At 40.9% G+C, this 17,924-nt stretch overlaps 1 protein-coding gene across 1 annotated transcript in view; it reads left to right on the forward strand.

Moving 5' to 3' along the window:
- Positions 1–236: 236 nt before the first annotated feature.
- The window catches only part of LOC132781885 (septin-12-like), an 87,524-nt gene continuing 69,836 nt past the window's right edge, over positions 237–17,924 (forward strand). The window contains exon 1 of the mRNA XM_060786411.2: positions 237–727. Coding sequence (XP_060642394.2) covers positions 673–727 — 55 coding nt within the window. The 5' untranslated portion in view covers positions 237–672. The remainder of the gene's footprint in view (positions 728–17,924) is intronic.

The raw sequence follows: 17,924 nt of genomic DNA on the forward strand, positions 1-17,924 counted from the left end.
CACTCAGTAGTAAGACACAAAAGTCTTGGTGGGCTTCTTAAAGGGGCAGGAGCCTCCTTTGCAAGGATGGCCAGGTCTGGCTTGGAAACTAACCAGACACGTGTCTTTGCAGCTGGAGGAACTGATGAACCTTACATTTTAGGAGGAAAAAACCTCCTAATAAAAGGCCAGAAACGAAGCCAAGTGGGCCAGGCTCCAGCTTGCTCCCTCCCCTCTTCCTGCCCTTGCAAAGAGCAGTTTCAAGCCTTGCCCCCCTCCCCTTCCTTCCTTCTTTCTTCCTCTGCTTCCCTTCTCCCCTTTCTCTCCTCCTCTTCTCTCTTTCCTCCTTCAGCCAATGCGATCCCCGGAAGGGTGGGCTTGGGAAGGGAGGGGGAATGGAAAGAAAAAGCCAGGCTCTTCCCTTTGCCACTCTCTTTCTTATCCCAAAGCAGGGAAGTCCTCCAAGGGAGCGTCCCAAAGATCTGGGGGGTCAGGAACCAATCTTTGGCAAACTTTGGCAAACTTTTCTCCGCTTTTGCGCATTGGGTCGCAACTTCTTTCAGCTCCCCCCAGGCTCTAGTTACATATATAGAGAAATACATATATTTCTTCTCTTCCCCCCCCCCCCCTTTCCCCAACAGCAGGGCTTGAGCCACTTCGTCGTCCCTCCCAAACTGGACGCCTGAAGCCAAGATGTCCCAGCTGTCTGTTAAAGAGCATCTGGATGGGATACTTTCCGACTTCGAAGGTAAACTTAATCTGGGATTCCTAGGGTGTATTTACACTGAAGAATGGATGCATTTTGACCCCACTTGAACTGCCCCTATATATAGCAAGATAATAATGTAAATTTTCAAGATGCTTGTCATTTCTCATTTGCGTGACACACCTCCACATTGCTGCGGATGTAGTAACTTGTCGCAACACAGTTTGGAAAGGTTTTTTCATTGTATTTTAACAATGCTTTTACATGGGCCTTTTATCAATGTCGTTGACTATGTTGTGCCCCACCTCCCGCTGAAAGGAGAGGTGAGTAATTATTAATTAATCAATTAATTAATTATTATTGCTCTATTCTACAATGATGCATCCCAAGTGCTCCAGGTTTTCTCCCTTTTCTGGCAAACTTTATTTACTTATTCATTTATGTTGTATTTTATGTATATATATATATATATTTGTACATTTATAAAAATAATATAAATATATCATCAGTCTGTATTTATATTTTCCCAAGGCAAAGAGGTTTGCCACTCTCGACCCAGGTTGAGTGCATAGCATCTATTCAGTCAAATTCATGCAGTTTGACCTCACTTAGAATCATACAGTTGGAAGAGACCCAAGGGCCATCCAGTCCAACCCTCTGCCGTGCAGGAAAAGCACAATCCAGACACCCCCAACAGATGGCCATCCAGGTTGAACTGCCTGGAGCCAATGCTATGGAGTCCTAGGAGTTGTAGTTTTAAAAGATATTCAGTTTCTGCCCAAAAGGGCTGGTGCTTCAACAAACTACAACTCTTGGGATTCCATAGCATTGAGCCATGATGGTGAAAGTGGGGTCAAACTGTAGTCATACTGCAGTATAGACACACTCCTAGTAGGGGCAAAGAGTTTGACTTTTCCCTCTCTCCTGCCAAAAGGTATCTATTTAATTGATATGCCACCTTTCTTCCTCAAGGCCACTCTTTGCAACCCTTAACCCACATTATGGCCTCTTCTACTTCTATATAAAATTATTTGCTTTGCACTGGATTATATGACAGTGTAGACTCATATAATCCAGTTCAAAGTAGATATGAGAATTATCTGCTTTGATACTCTGAATTATATGGCAGTATAGAAGGGGCCTTAGAGTGGCTTTTGAAACAGAGCTTTGGGTGAGTAACTCCTATGGATTACCTTTCTCTGAATTCCTTAGCCAGGGATTCTGGGAGTTGGAGTCCACAGAAATAACACACCCCAAGTTCTAGGTTCAGGCTTCTGTGGTCTTGGCAAACTTGGGTACAGCAGTGCCGTACCTTATGGGGTAGCACTTAAAATAAATGCATTGTCCCCTTAAGAAGGAATTCTACTCTCTAGTGAAATTTTTCATCAGCTACCAGATTTCTAGAATTGCAGGCGAGATGTTGAAAATAGTTAACTAAACAAACAAACAAACAAACAGAAAGCTTTCTGTTTTCTTTGGTAATGTTGTTTTCCTCCTTTCTGTGGATGTTGTAGCAATGCAATGGGCCCTTGGTATCTGGTTTGGATATCAGACCTCCATGGATGCTGCTCATATCCTATTGTACATAATGGCATAGTAAAATGATAAATCAAGGTTTCAGACCCCCATGGATGCTGCTCATATCCTATTGTACACAATGGCCTTAATATAAAATGATAAATCAAGGTTTGCTTTCTGGTTTGTTGAATCCATGAATACAGAACCTATGGATACGGAGGGCAGTCTTTTAAATATTCAATGGGTCTCTTAAGTTACTGCAATGGATGGAGATTTGGGGAGTGGAAAAAATTGGAAGGCAGTATTTTTGTTTTGGAAGCAGAAAGTCCTCATTTTGGCTCCAATGCCTTTCAGAGGTCCATGCTCTACTCTCTTGGTGTACCATTAGCAGTAAGTATATGTATATATATTGAACACAAAGGAGCCTCCAGTTGACTGCAGTTTGAGCAGTTCCAAGGGAGACCTGAGTACAGTCATCTCTCCTTATTTGCAGTTTTGACTTTGTGAATTTGGATATTATTCAAGGACTAGCTTGGGTACCCAGCGTTGCCCGGGTTATTTGAAAAAGTCAAATTTTAATTGTACACAATGCATACAGTTGTTGGTGAAGTACAACTCATAACATACCAGGTTAACCTCGAAAAACTCCATCAGTACTCAAAGTCTGTTATGTTGGGCAAGTTTGCTCTAGATTCATCATTGGTGGGGTTCAGTGTGCTCTTTGGGTCTGGAGTAAACTACGACTCCCACTATGGTGAATCAGTCCCCTCAAACCTATCCAGTAGGTTGAGTTAGCCGTGAGGATTCTGTGTGCCAAGTTTGGTCCAGATCCATCATTGGTGGAAGTCACCGTTTCTCTGGTTGTGGGTGAACTACAACTCCCAGAAAGGAAGGTTAACACCCCCCCCCCTGAAAAAAACCCCCTCCAGTAATCAAATTTCAGCGTATTGGATATGTGTGCCAAGTTTGGTCCAGATCCATCACTGTTTGGGTTCACAGTGCTGTCTAGATGTAGGTGAACTACAACTCCTTCAAATCAATGTGAATTTTCCACAAAGACCTCCAGTATTTTTTTGCTGATCATGAGGGTTCTGTGTGTCAAGTTAGTTCCAGGTCCATCGTTGGTGGAGTTCAGAGTGCTCTTAGATTAAACTATAAATTCCAGTACCAACAACTCCAATAAATCATGGTGAATTCTCCACAAACCTCACTAGTATGTTCAGTTGCTGATAATTCCTCTGTTTGCTGTGTGCCATAGAAAAGAATAGGAAATGGTTAAGGGAGAGGCAGTGGGTGGGGTCATGCAAATTTCACACAAATTGAGAAAGTTTGAAACACTGGGATGCCCATGGTGGAGAAAAAACAGAAAATCCAGGATTACTATGTGTATAGATTTGATTACAAAACTTCTGTCTAGGAATATCTAGGTCTTCCAGTGTGATTCTATGGCCAGCTTCCTGCTGAAGTTGGTCAAAAAGTCATGAGCACCATTGCTGAAACATAAGGGACTGGAAACATTTGGTGATGGGCTGCATATACAACACGTGATGTGACCCCTTTTCCCATGTGAGAAATGTTTTAAATAGGAATTGTGGTATTTAATTGTCTTGGTTTTGTATTGTAAGATGACAGTCTGGAACTGACACTGAGAAATGTGAACAATCAATAAATAATCGCTGTGACAATAGAGAGAGTAATTGTGGTGTTGATAGTTTTCAGCATTGAGCTCTGGAGACCAAGGTTCAAATTCCGGTTTAGCCATTGATTCGAGGCTATTTGAGTCACACAAATAGCCTCGAAAGAAAGAAGGAAAGACAAAGCTCCTCTGTACAAAACTCGCCAAGAAAACCCTGTGATCAGTTTGCCTTCGGGTGTTGCGAGTCAGAAGTGACTTGGAGGCACATTTTAGCCACAATGGAGACATACACAAGAGTGTTGACTCAGGTCACATGTCCAATTGCTGGCCGAAAGGCATTCCCCATGGGTAGATGGCAGGGTGTTGGTATCCTATCCAGTTCTTCACCCCTCCTTTTGACTAGAAGAAGCTGATTTTGTTTTATAATCTGTGTAAACAATCCCTAGATTAAATTTGCAAGAACCAAAGCTTTGTCAACTGATGGGGAGCTGACTCCGTCATGGGTTGAACTGCCATTAAAAGTTTGGAAGAGTACTTGGGAGATTCTGGGATTGGTAGTTCATACACTGGCTAAATGATGCTGGGTAGAGTGGTCCAAAAAGTAATATTCAAAGCTGCATTATTAGGATGGAAACCACTGGCTCCTTTAACTTGGCATGTCCACATTGACTGTGGCCATAACTTTCCACCAATCTAGACAGAATTGATTCAGATTTAATAGAATCATAGAATAATAAAGTTGGAAGAGACCACATGGGCCATTTAGTCCAACCTCCTGCCATGCGGGAAAAGCACAATCAAAGTATCCCTGACAGATGGCCATCCAGCCCCAAAGCTTCCAAAGAAGGAAATTCCTGCTGAGAGGTGGTGGAAGTTGAACCAGGGACCTTTTCTTTGCAAAACCTCTTAACCAAGGCCCCTTCTACACATTATTTGCTTTGAACTGGGTTATATGGCAGTGAGGACTCAGAGCCCTTCCACACAGCCATATAACCTGGAATATCTAGGCAGCTAATTCACAATATCTGCTTTGAACTGGTTGTCTGAGTCCACACTACCATATAATCCAGTTCAACTTGGATTTTATATAGCTGTTTGGAAGGGGCCTGAAATAATCCAGTTCAAATCAGATAACATGGAGTTTCTGCTTTGATAACCTGGATTATCTAGCAGTGTAGAAGGGGTCTAAGACTGAGCTCTACCTGTTCTCCTGATACAATATGTGTGATGTAGATGGATGGATGAATGGATGGATACATTGATTGATAGGTATGCTGTATTGTTTTTGCATGCATTCATGATATCCCACTGATGGCAAACTGAAGGCAAAGATGTCACAAGCTTTTCTAGACCATATTGGTTCAGAAAGGATTTCTACTGCCTTCCTCTGAGGCTGAAAGTATGTGACTTGCTCAGACATGGAAATCACCCAGTGGATTTCCATGACTCGATTCGAACCTTGGTCTCTACAGTTGTCATCCCAACACTAAACCCATACCCCATGCTGGCTTATATTTAGACAAACTCTTGTACTATTCATCATCAATGCCATCTGCAGTGGCTCTCCAGAGATTTAGATAGAGATTTTTTCCTGATATATCTGGAGATTTCAATCTGAAGCTTTCTCAGTCTGTACAACAACAACAACAACATTTTATTACAGTCCATGACCAGCACAAAGCGCTGTCAGTACACATCAAACTGTGGATGTTGCAGTCCATAAATATAGCTGTAATAATGAGTTATTTGTAACTAGCAACTTCCATTGTTTGGATACATTTAGGACTCTTGTGTTTCCAGCTAGGCATTGGTGTTTGAAAACAGAAACATAAAGTATGCACAATGGAGGAATCTCTGGAAAAGATGCTGATATTGGGTCTGAATTCCCCGTCCTTTCTTTAAATGGGTGTGTGTGTGTGTATAGGTGTGTGCTGATAGATCAATAGATCATAGAATCATTAATTGAGTTAGAAGAGGCCTTATGGGCCATCCAGTCCAACCACCTGATAGATAGACAAATAAGATATCAATGTGTTTGTGTGTTTTCATAAGAATCAAGATGTATCAGGTGATATATCTGGGGGTTGGACTGGATGGCCACTGGGGTTGCTACTACTACTACTACTACTACTACAAAGTCCAGGTGGCCATCTATTGGAGGTGCTTTGATAGTGCTTTTCCTGCATGGAAGAAGGGAGTTGGACAGGATGGCTCCTGGAGTCTTCCACTGAAATACTGTTAAGTTTATGTGGATCTAAAAGTTTCCTCATGCCTCACACACACATACCCAAGCCGTCCCCTGCCATACGTTGCTGTGGCCCAGTCTGGTGATCTGGAAAATAAAGTTGTTGTTGTTCATTCGTTCAGTCGTCTCCGACTCTTCATGACCTCATGGACCAGCCCACGCCAGAGCTCCCTGTCGGCCGTCACCACCCCCAGCTCCTTCAAGGTCAGTTCAGTCACTTCAAGGATGCCATCCATCCATCTTGCCCTTGGTCGGCCCCTCTTCCTTTTACCTTCCACTTTCCCCAGCATAATTGTCTTCTCCAGGCTTTGTTGTCTCCTCATGATGTGGCCAAAGTACTTCAACTTTGTCTCTAGTATCCTTCCCTCCAATGAGCAGTCGGGCTTTATTTCCTGGAGGATGGACTGGTTGGATCTTCTCGCAGTCCAAGATCCAACCAGTCCATCCTCCAGGAAAATAAAGTAATAAGAATAATATGTGTAATTTCTTTATGCTTGTGGATAAATTGTATTTCTTGTTGTTTCTTTGTCAGTGTTGATGTTGAGATTGTTTGGTTTGCCTACTCTGAAACATGCAGCATACAATTGTCCTTATTTAGAAGTCTTTATTTATTTATTTATTTATTACTTTACTTGTATACCTCTGTTTCTCAGCCTAACTGGCGACTCAACGCAGTTTACAACAAAATACAACAATCAACAGTATTCAGTTAAAACCATAAAAAACATCATACACAATACACAATATTGGCCCATCAATAACAATCCAATGCATCTCCTGACTAAAATCGTAATCCAATTTCGTCGTCCATATTACCAATCCTTTAATCATCAAATTCATTGCACTGAATTAACCAAATTCCTGTTCGAACATCCAGGTCTTCAGTCTTTTTCGAAACACCATCAGCGAGGGGGCTGATTGTACCTCCATGGGAAGGGCGTTCCAAAGCCAAGTCCCATTCAAATCTTTAATACTATATCTGTCATATACATATATATGTGTGTGTGAATCATATATATCTATCAACATCTATGGCTGTATTTCTCTTTGTCAGGAGGGCTTTGATTATGTTTTCTTGTCCTGGTGAAGGGAGTTGGACTGGATGGCCTTAAGGTAGCATTTCTCAACCTGGTGGTCAGGACCCCTGGGGGGTCATGAGGGGTTGTCAGAAGGGTCGCCAAAGACCACCAGAAAACACAGTATTTCCTGTTGGTCATGGGGGTTCTGTATGGGAAGTTTGGCCCAATTCTATAGTTGATGGGGATCAGTCAAGGTCTATTCCCCCAAACTCCATCTGTGTTCATATTTGGGCATATGGAGTATTCGTTCCAAGTTTGGTGTAGATTCTTCATTGTTTGAGTCCACAGTGCTCTCTGGATATAGGTGAACTACAACTCCAAAACTCAAGATCAATGTTCACCAAACCCTTCTAGTGTTTTTTGTTGGTCACTGGAGTCCTAAGTGCCAAGTTTGTTTCAATTCTATCATTGGTGGAGTTCAGAATGCTTTTTGATTGTAGGTTAACTATAAATCCCAGCAACTACAACTCCCAAATGACAAAATCCATTTTTTTGAGTGATGGTCACTGCTTGGGTTAGTAGGTGTTTTGGGGCCAAATTTGGCGGCAATTCCTTCAGTGGATTTTGAGTTATGATGTCACTCAAAATGAATAGAGCATTTTAAAACACACACACATTTACACACACACTCTTACATGATGCTGGGTCAAAAGATTTTTCCTCATAAAAATGTTATAAATAAACATAGAACAGCAGAAGTTGCTACAGATCATAACCTGAACTGCCCTCTACACAAAACTATCATTCAACAGAGTCACCATCAATTTGAAGACATTTGAGCCACCGTTTAACCCAGGCATCAAAACCATTTTGGAAAAATTCAGGGTTTTGCGTTATGATCCATGAAGCTGTTTTAACATCATTCAATTCATTGAATCTGAAAACACATAGGCTGTTTTTTAGAGGTCCAAACAGGTAAAAGTCAGAAGGGAGCAAATCATCAACATCCTTCAAGTGATGATTTCCTTAGGTGCACAACCATCTTTTGCCAGAAATTCAATGATGACTCTTTCTTTTAGCCTCAGATTCATGGTTCTAATCAATCAGAAAAAGAAAAGACTATATCAATAGAGTAAGTTTACCTCTATCATATCATGTGTAGATAGTCCAGTAGCTGGGAAAGAAATAAAAGTTAGAGTGATGGAGGCATTACTTTTTGACCCACCCTCATATTTGTATAAGGGCCTTGGATATGCCGAGTGCCCTTTTTGAATGTGTACTTTTAAAATAAGGAATGCGAAGTGGCAGCTTGGGGTGTGAAACTGCCACATGAAGATCCCCACACAATTTCCCTCTGACTTTTATTGTTCTTAGCGAGAATTTATTTACATGAAAGCCAGGGGGAAATTGCTCTATTCAGTGGTGCCTTCTGCCCCAAAGATATTTTGCTGTCTGTGCATTGGTTCTTTCCCATCCCACAAGTTGCATTGGGCAATGCCAAGTGATTCCTGTAATAGTGGCCAAATGGGGCACATGCCTTTCTCCTCGAAACCCGAGTATTGTTTTGCAGACGTGGCTTTGTGCAAAGGCTTCCCAGAAATCAAGAAGCTTGAAAAAACCCCTTTTGCTCCCAGGGGCGAGTGGAGCATTTTCAATGAATCACAGCCTGACGCTGCTTGGGCCTGGCAACAAGCCACTCTGGGGAGCAACTGTTTGCCGACACAGGGCTGAAACGCAGGTAATTAACCCAGCCTCGCCGTAGCATTAAGATACACTTTTATCCCAAAGCGTCCATGGGATGGTGGAAGAAAGTACAATAACCGGCTTGTCTCTGTTCAATAGCAAGGGGAGAGGGAAGGGAAAGAGAAGGCTTCCAATTACCAGCTGTCGCTGTGGCTGTGTCTCCAGTTCAGCATTTCACAGATTGTAATTAAGGAAGGTTTTGGAGGAGGAACGAGAACGAGAGCAAAAGAATATGCCTCCAAGGCTGGGCCTCCGCACAGTTGCAAGGGAAATGGACTACTTAGCCCCTCTTTCAAAGGCGGCCCTAGGAATAAAAGGGGGCTCAAACTCAGGGACCCTGAACTATTATTGTAAGATTGGCATTATACAGGATGTGTCTCAAAAGTTTCCCTACATGGGGAAAGTTGCAGCTAAATGTACCATTAGGTATCAAACAGTCATTACAAAAAATACTCTTCCAGGATAAAATAAAAATGTATACAAATAATAATAATAATAATAATAATAATAACAACTTTATTTTTATACTCTGCCACCATCTCCCCAAGGGGACTCGGGGTGGCTTATATGGGGACAAACCTAAATCACAGGTAAAACAACAGTAATTAAAATCAGTCAAAATAAAAACATCATACAGTACAACAACAACAACATGAAAGCAGTATCCTGGCTGAAAAGCAGAATCAGAGATGGATCTGGGCGCACGTAAGTGCAGTGAAAATCCTAAATAGAGCTTGGGAAAGTGCAAAATTCAATTGTGCCCATCTAGCTGGAGTACCTATGGCCATAAGGTGTCAAGATTAGAGGGTGATGGGCAGAACTAAAGTGCAGGAGTTTAGATAGGATGAAGACAATTCTCTGGTGAAACTGCCTAATCACAGGCATAATGGAACATCCAAGTTTTTAAGTCCTTACAGAACGTGGACAAGGTGGGTGCTTGTCTGATCTCCCTAGGGAGGGAGTTCCAGAGCCAAGGGGCCACCACCAAGAAGGCCCTCTCCCTCGTCCCCACTAACCATGCTTGGGACAGCGGTGGAGGCGAGAGAAGAGCCTCGCTGGATGATCTTAGGGTACGTGATGGTTCGTAGAGGATGATGTGATTGCGAAGATAGGTAGGTCCTGAACTATTTAGAACTTTGTAGGTAATCACCTGCACTTTGAATTGGGACCGGAAACTTATTGGCAGCCAGTGGAGTGGCTTAAACTAGGGGATTGACCGCTCCTTGTAGCTAGCTCTGGTTAGCAACCTGGCCGCTAATCTTTGGACCAACTGTAGTTTCTGGGCCGTCTTCAGAGACAGTCCCACGTAGAGTGCATTACAGTAATCCAACCTGGAGGTATATATAAACAAATAAATTTGTTTGTTTTTCCTGTGAATTGAGACTTTGATCTTAGATCCGCTCAATGATCTTAGGCCCCTTCTACACTGCAATATAATCCAGATTATCAAATCAGGTAATCCATATGATTTGCTTTGAACTGGATTATGTGAGTCTACACTGCCCTATAACCCAGTCCAACTCAAGAATCTGGATTTTATATTGCAGTGTAAAGGGGCCTGAATCAAGTCACATGGCAATGGGGAGCCTCCTCTGAATACATCTTGGCCAGAAAACCCCATGATAGAGTTGCCATAAGTTGATTTATTATTATAATTATATTACTTTATTTCTCTTGAAGGAGGCTCAGAAAGGCTTAACATAAAAGCATTAGCATATACTTAAAAATATACAAATATGCAAACATTAAAACAGGATTAAAAATAAACAGTATTTTTAAAAATCCCAATTAAAAACCATTAAAACATATTCAAAGTTAAAGGCATAGGACCACTGGTGATGTTTCAACCTTGACTATTGATCAGTTTTCTAAAGTTTGGGTCCAACTTATCATGAACAGATTTATAGTCCTAGTGAGCTGATTGAGAATTTTTGAGTGCTTTTAATACATTATAATATATATTTAATATGGTTTTACATTGTATGACTTTCCCCCCAATTTCTTGCAAGCTGCCTTGGCTGCAGTAGTGGGAGAAAAGCAGCATATTGATTGATTGATGGATCCCAACTTTCCTGGGATGTAAGAGGGGAAGCAAGGAAACAGAGAAGGAATGATGGAGGAAGAAGGGAAGGAGGGGGTGTTAGATCCACCTGCGCCAGCTTTCCTTGGACCAAGGGGTATGTGTCCGGGGGTGTTTGCTCCTTGCTTGCCAAGGAATGTGCCCACCCCTATAATTAAAGCATTCACCTTTTGGCGACCAGTCCTCTCCATTACCAAAGAAGTGCATTCTTCTCGATTGCATTCCACAGGTCAGACCAGGAGTCAAAAATCAATCCTCAGTTCTTATTGCAGAAGAGTGAGTCTCTTTTTTGCAGCCTTTGAGGTGGAGTTTCCCCGGTGGCGCAGTGGGTTAAACCCCTGAGCTGGCAGGACTGAAGACCGACAGGTCGCAGGTTCGAATCTGGGGAGAGGCGGATGATCTCCCTCTATCAGCTCCAGCTCCTCATGCAGGGACATGAGAGAAGCCTCCCACAAGGATGATAAAAACATCAAATCATCCAGGTGTCCCCTGGGCAACATCCTTGCAGACGGCCAATTCTCTCACACCAGAAGCGACTTGCAGTTTCTCAAGTCACTCCTGACACGACAAAAAAAAAGCCTTTGAGGATTTCCAGAGATGCTTTAGTTAGCAAAGCATCTGACAGTGAAGCTCAGCCACCTTTAAGAGAAAAAAGTAGGATATTATTACTATAATATATAACACTATGTAACATGGTTTGTATTCCTAGGTGATAAATGTCATTTCCTAATTGGGTCTCATTATTACATTGAAAAAGTTAATTAAACTGTAAAAAACTTTGTTTTTGCAGGAGGGATATCCTGCTATAGCACATTTTGCACTAGTTTTTCAGTGACTATCCCATCAAGTCTCAAACAATTCTTTGCAGGTCAGCTGCTGTCCTCACCTTTTTGCCTTGTTTTTTACTCATGTTCTATTTTGAAATGATCATATGACTGGTCAATTAATTTTTTATTATTATTATGTCTCGACCAATTCCTCGTAAAAGCTGGAAGTTTTCTAGCAGCATCAGCGCTGGGAGAATAGTGGAGAATAGGAGGGCCAAAGAAACACAAACCTTCAGAGCAATAGGCAATAAATCTTGGGGTGGAATTCTACTTTAGCTAACTTTACTGTGTATGTATCTACATCTGTTTGGTAAACCACTGCTTTTTCCAGAATCCCTTATTGAGGATGCCAAAACAACATTACAGAAAGAAAAGAAAATAGATTAATTAAAGTACAATCAGCCCTCTGTATGCAATTCTGTATCCGCAGATTAAATGAACCACAGCTCAAAAAATATTCTGGAAAAAAAATCAAAATGAAAGGCTTGATTTTTCCATTGTATAAGCGTAGCACTTTACTACACTTTGTGATCCGCAGGGTTTTCTCCTGGAACCAAAGCCTGAATGTTGAAAAGCATAGATCTATATGTATGGCCACCAAAGTGGCAATTCATGGGAAAAGTGGAGGCTGATGAAATCACAAGGCCTCCTTGGATGCATTTTGGAAGTGGCCTCTCAAAAGCATTTGTTTATTTGTGCAAGGCTTTGCTTGTGTGATTGTATCTTTCAAATGCGCCTGTGTTTTGAACAACAACCAAAAATGGCTAAAACAGACCTTTGAGTCTGCGTGGGAGTCTCTTCCTGACTACTTCTTTTATTTCTTTTGAAGAAGTAATGCCAAGTGAGCAAAAGGTGTTGGATTTCAGATTTGGGGGGGGGGGGGGTGAGGGGGTATGTGTGGATTTTTGGATTTTTGGATACATGTGTTTACATATATATTGACAATAAGAAATCTTGGAGTTGGGAGCCAAGTCAAAGCACAAAATGTATTGATGTTGCATAGACACCTTATACATATAGCCTGAAAGTACTTTTATATACTGCAATGGGTTGCTGTGAGTTTTCAGGCTATATGGATATGTTCAGTAGCATTTTCTCCTGATGTTTCACCTGCATCTGTGACTGGCATCTCTAGAAGTTCTGTTGGCAGTGAGACAAGTACAATGTGTATGTGTGTGTATGTATATGCGTGTGTGTGGTATTTATATATAGATATCTATATATCTTATTTATTTATTTACGAGCGGCTTACAGGATGTATCTATATCTATATACCCTAGCAGCCTTTAAGAAGGCTTTAAAAACTTGCCTCTTCCAATATGCCTTCGGAGAATGACCACTCAACACATTTTGTCTATTTCCATCTACAGTTGTCCCCTCGATAAAGTACCTTCCCCTGTTTCCCTATAAAGGCCAAACTCCACTGGTCCTCCTTCTCGGGCTCCTCTCTCATAAATGCACTTTTTATTCCTAACTCACCCAGGATTTTAAACTTTTAACATTTTATCTCATACATCTGGCCCGCCCTCTGTGTTTGATTTTATTATGTCATTTTATATTGTTTATTTTATCTGTTATTTTATATATTTTGTTATGATGTTTTTTCCTGTTATTTTTTGTCTAATTATGTTGTATTATTTTGGGCTTGGCCTCATGTTAGTTGCCCCAAGTCCTCTTTGGGGAGATGGAGGAAGGTTATAAATAAAGTTTATCACACACACACACACACACACACACACACACACAATTAGCATAGCACAATATCAGTATTATATATTACTATAGTCTACTATACCATTATATTGTGATATTATTAATAATATCACATGTAATAGAAAATATATGATTATAATATTGTATTATTAGTAGTATTATATTGTATTACATTATATGTAATATAAATATAATATAAATATGTGGAATAATGTCCAGGGTGGAAAAAAGAAGCCCTGTCTGCTTAAAGCTAATGTGAATATTGCAGTTAGCCAGCTTGAATAGCATTGAGTAGCCATGAAACTGCAAAGTCAATCAGTGAGGGCATCTGCATAGAGGTAGCCTAACTGTTGTTGCTTGGAGGCAGCCTCTGTTTGGAAACTGTTAACTGGCACGTGATTGTTTGTTGTCTGGAGTTCCTCTGTTTCTGAGTGATGTTCTTTATTTACTGTCTTGATTCTGATGTTTTTTTTTTAAATACTGCTAACCAGATTTTGTTCATTTTCATGGTTTCTTCCTTTCTGCAGAAATTGTCCATGTGCTTGTGGATTTCAATGACGTCTCTGTGTAGCCTGACATAATAGTCTTGTATAATATTTTTAACACTTTGGTGCATGACACTAAATGTGCATCCATTGAAACATCAGAATGCTTTAGTTGCATGGGTAAAATTTCAGATTTTGGAATAGTTTGGGAGTTCTGGACAAGGGATGCTCAATAGCTTTCTGTGGATGCATCTACACTCTATGGCAGGCATGCGCAAGCTTTGGCCCTCCTCCCTCCAGGTGTTTTGGACTTCATTTCCCACCATTCCTAACAGCCTCAGGCCCCTTCCTTTTTAATGTTATGGAATCATGGCAGTTTTAGTTTTACAGAGTCCCGAGTCTTTTCTGCATTTTCTGCATTTTAATTCTACCTAGATTGTCCCGGTCCCTTGAGCTAGCCTTTCCATATTGTCATAGGCGCAATGGGCATGTTTTATGCCTCTCTCCTCCTGGCTTTGTCTGTTTCAGAGGTCAGCCCCAGACTTGTTGGGGGTTAGACTTCCGAGGGCAATGGGGGTCAAAGTGCAGAAATGAACCCCTCATTCTGCCCCGAAGGAAAGTAATGAAACCTTGTCCTTTTGTGGCAGCCGCTTGAGCTACGATATTCAGCCCTGGAGAAAGGCATTGTTTTGGGGAAAGTTCCTCTTTTTTTGGACAATAGCTAACCCACACAATTGAATGGTTTCTCAGTCCTTATATAGACTTTTCCCCCAAGATGGAAATATTAAACTATGAGGAATTCATCCTTATGAGTTTGGTTGACTTGGAGCCCCCATGGAAATTGTTGGAACGAGTTAATCCTGGTTTAACTTGCATCCGAATGATTGAATTAAGGATTGAGCGTATCTATCTCAGCCCAGGATCTGTTTGAAAGACTAAGGCTTCAAAGCATTACAGTAAGGTGGAGATAACAGAAAGGAATCGCCTTGTATGCTTACTCAAGCAATTTCAATAGTCGACCCTCCACCTGGATTTAAAACAAAGCAAATCTGTTGACCGAAGGAGATGAGAAATGATCAGGGAGATAGACTGGCTTCACGTTGCATTATATCTCCCTACCAGTTCCTCTCAGATGTTATCCATTGGCCTTGTGTTAAACCTTATCCAGAAAGAAAAGAAAAGACTAGAAAACCAAAGGGCTTGTGTCTTTGCTTGTGCCTGTTTAGCATTGAGGTCTGTTGTCTGGGATTTGAAGGGCTATGTTGGTATTTGCAAATTTACAAGGCACCATGATTCCAAAAGCAATTGTGGTTATTTTTTAAATTATGCTGTAACCTGCCTTGACCCACAAGGAGAGGTGGGTAAAAAAATATAATAATAATAATAATAATAATAATAATAATATATTTTATTACCTTACCATAGCACACTATATTGTGTTACATTGCACGATTCCAAAAGCAATTGTGTTTATGTGCATTCATTATGCTGTTACTTACCTCGACCCATGAGGAAAGGAGGGTAAGAAATAAAATTATTATTATTATTAAAATTTGTAATAATAATGACAATTATTAACACACTGTATTGTGTTTCACTGCATGATTCCAAAAGGAATAGCACTGCATTGTGTTGTACTGTATGGTGTGATAGATATTGTACGATTCCAAAACTAATTGTATTTTTGTATTGTGTTGTATTCCACTGAAGAAAGATCATAGCAGAGCCCCTGAGCACAGTAATTGTTCTCCTTATAGACTCGCCTAGAGCAGAAATTTGCATTTCCATGTGTTGCATGCAATGTTATTGTATAGCGTGAAAAATCTTTGGATTTTCAAACAGGAAACAATCAGGGCTAGCTAACACCTCCCAACAAAGGAGGATTTCCTCAGGCTTTGAAGCTGCAAGGCTATTCAATGTTAATCAAGCTGGTCAAGTGCAACATTCACACTTGCCTCAAGAAGACAAAAGTTCTGTCTCCCTCTCTGGACATTCCACAGATACATAAACCGCACTTGCCTAGTTTCCAACAGACCTCAGAACCTCTGAGGACGCCTGCCATAGAGTGGACGAAATGTCAAGAGAGAATGCTTCTAGAACATGGCCATATAGCCCGGAAAATTCACAGCAACCTATAGCAAAATGTGCTGCATTATGTCCCTCAGAAACAAAGTTTTTGCAATGTAATAAATTTATAATAATAATAAACTTTATTTATACCCCGCCACCATCTCCCCAATGGGGACTCAGAGCAGCTTACATGGGGCCAAGCCTGGACAACATATTACATCAAAATAAAACCAAAACATAAACAACAAGCAACATCATCAAAAAATTACATAAAAAACAAAAACCCCATATCAATACAATAACAAAATAACATTACAGTCACAGTAACAGTTACATGTTTTAATGACAGAACCAATTAGAAAATGACATTCATAACCAAATAGAGTTACAGAGTGTTACTGGAATACAACTCTAGAGATCAGGGCTCAAATCTGCCATTCAGCCATGGAAACCCATTGGGGCAAGTCTCCGTGGAGAACAAAGGCAAACCCACTTTGACTAAAACTTTCCCAAGAACCCCCTTCTGATAGATCTTCCTTTGGGTCACCATAAAGGAGCAACACATGGGGAGCTTTGCCTTGGACTTTCTTCCTTTTAATGCAACAAACCAGATGTGTAGGTCAAGGATCCAGCTTATTCCCTGGAAGAGCTTATTTAGGACGGGAAATTAGGCTTGATGATCACCAGCTTTATTCCAGACCTGGCCAATCGCATCAGTGATCTTTCATTGACCTTGTAAAATGAGGAGTTTAGCACTCGGGGGAAAAAAAAAGGAAACAGCCCAACAAAACAGAATGACTCTGATAGGGAATGGAGTGGGAAACCTTGTGTATTGCACATACCCAAAGCTTACAATGCAATCATGTTTGTGTCTATATAGATTTTGATGAGGCTTACTCCCATACAGGGCTAGGATTAGAATTTGAAACTGTTTGCACATAACACTATACAGTGGGTTAAACCCCTGAGCTGCTAAACTTGCTAACTGAAAGGTCGTAGGTTTGAATCCGGGGAGCGGCCTGAGCTCCCGCTGTTAGCCACAGCTTCTGTCGACCTAGTAGTTTGAAAACATGCAAATGTGAGTAGATTAATAGGTACTGCTCTGACAGGAAGTTAACAGTGCTCCATGCAGTCATGCCGGCCACATGACCTTGGATGTGTCTATGGACAACACCGGCTCTTTGGCTTAGAAATGGAGATGAACACCAGCCCACAAGTTGGACACGACTAGACTTAATGTCAGGGGAAAACCTTTACCTTATGCAACAATATTTGAAAAGAAATTATGTTCCGGGTTTGAAAGTGTTATTTCCTGTTTAATTGTGCAGTCCTTACTTTGAAAGTTGTTCTACTCCAGAAACTTTGCTTTTTGGCTGCCACAAACTAGGCTGAATTAGTTGAGACTCAATGATGAGATATTCATTGAAACCAGAGCAAAACGTGCTGCAGGATGTCCCTCCTGCAAAAGCAAAGTTTTTGCAATGTAGTAAACATTTTCCATGTTTTTATGACAGAACCAATTCGGAAATGACATTTATAACCCAGGAACAAAACATCACGTTACGTAATGTAATAGTGTGGCGATATTGACCCAAAACTCAATTTCTCCAGGGCATCAGACATTATAAAGCTAGCTTTCCATCTTTGCTGAGGTTAAATGTGCAGGAGCCCTATGAAAGTAGGAAAGCTACAAATTAAGGAAATACTCTTTCTGATCAGAGAAAACACCTTTCTAGGAATTCCTAGATGCTCCAGCACAAAGGGTATGGAGATTCCTAAAGAGAGACTTGGAATCAAATCTGCAAATAATCAAATTTGCAAGAGCCAAACTCACAAATGTGAAAGGCCAATATTATTGAATGAGAGTTTCTTCTGGTTATGCTGGTTATAGAAAGCTGCATTA

This window comes from Anolis sagrei, chromosome X (assembly GCF_037176765.1).
Source record: "Anolis sagrei isolate rAnoSag1 chromosome X, rAnoSag1.mat, whole genome shotgun sequence".
NCBI lineage: Eukaryota > Metazoa > Chordata > Lepidosauria > Squamata > Dactyloidae > Anolis > Anolis sagrei.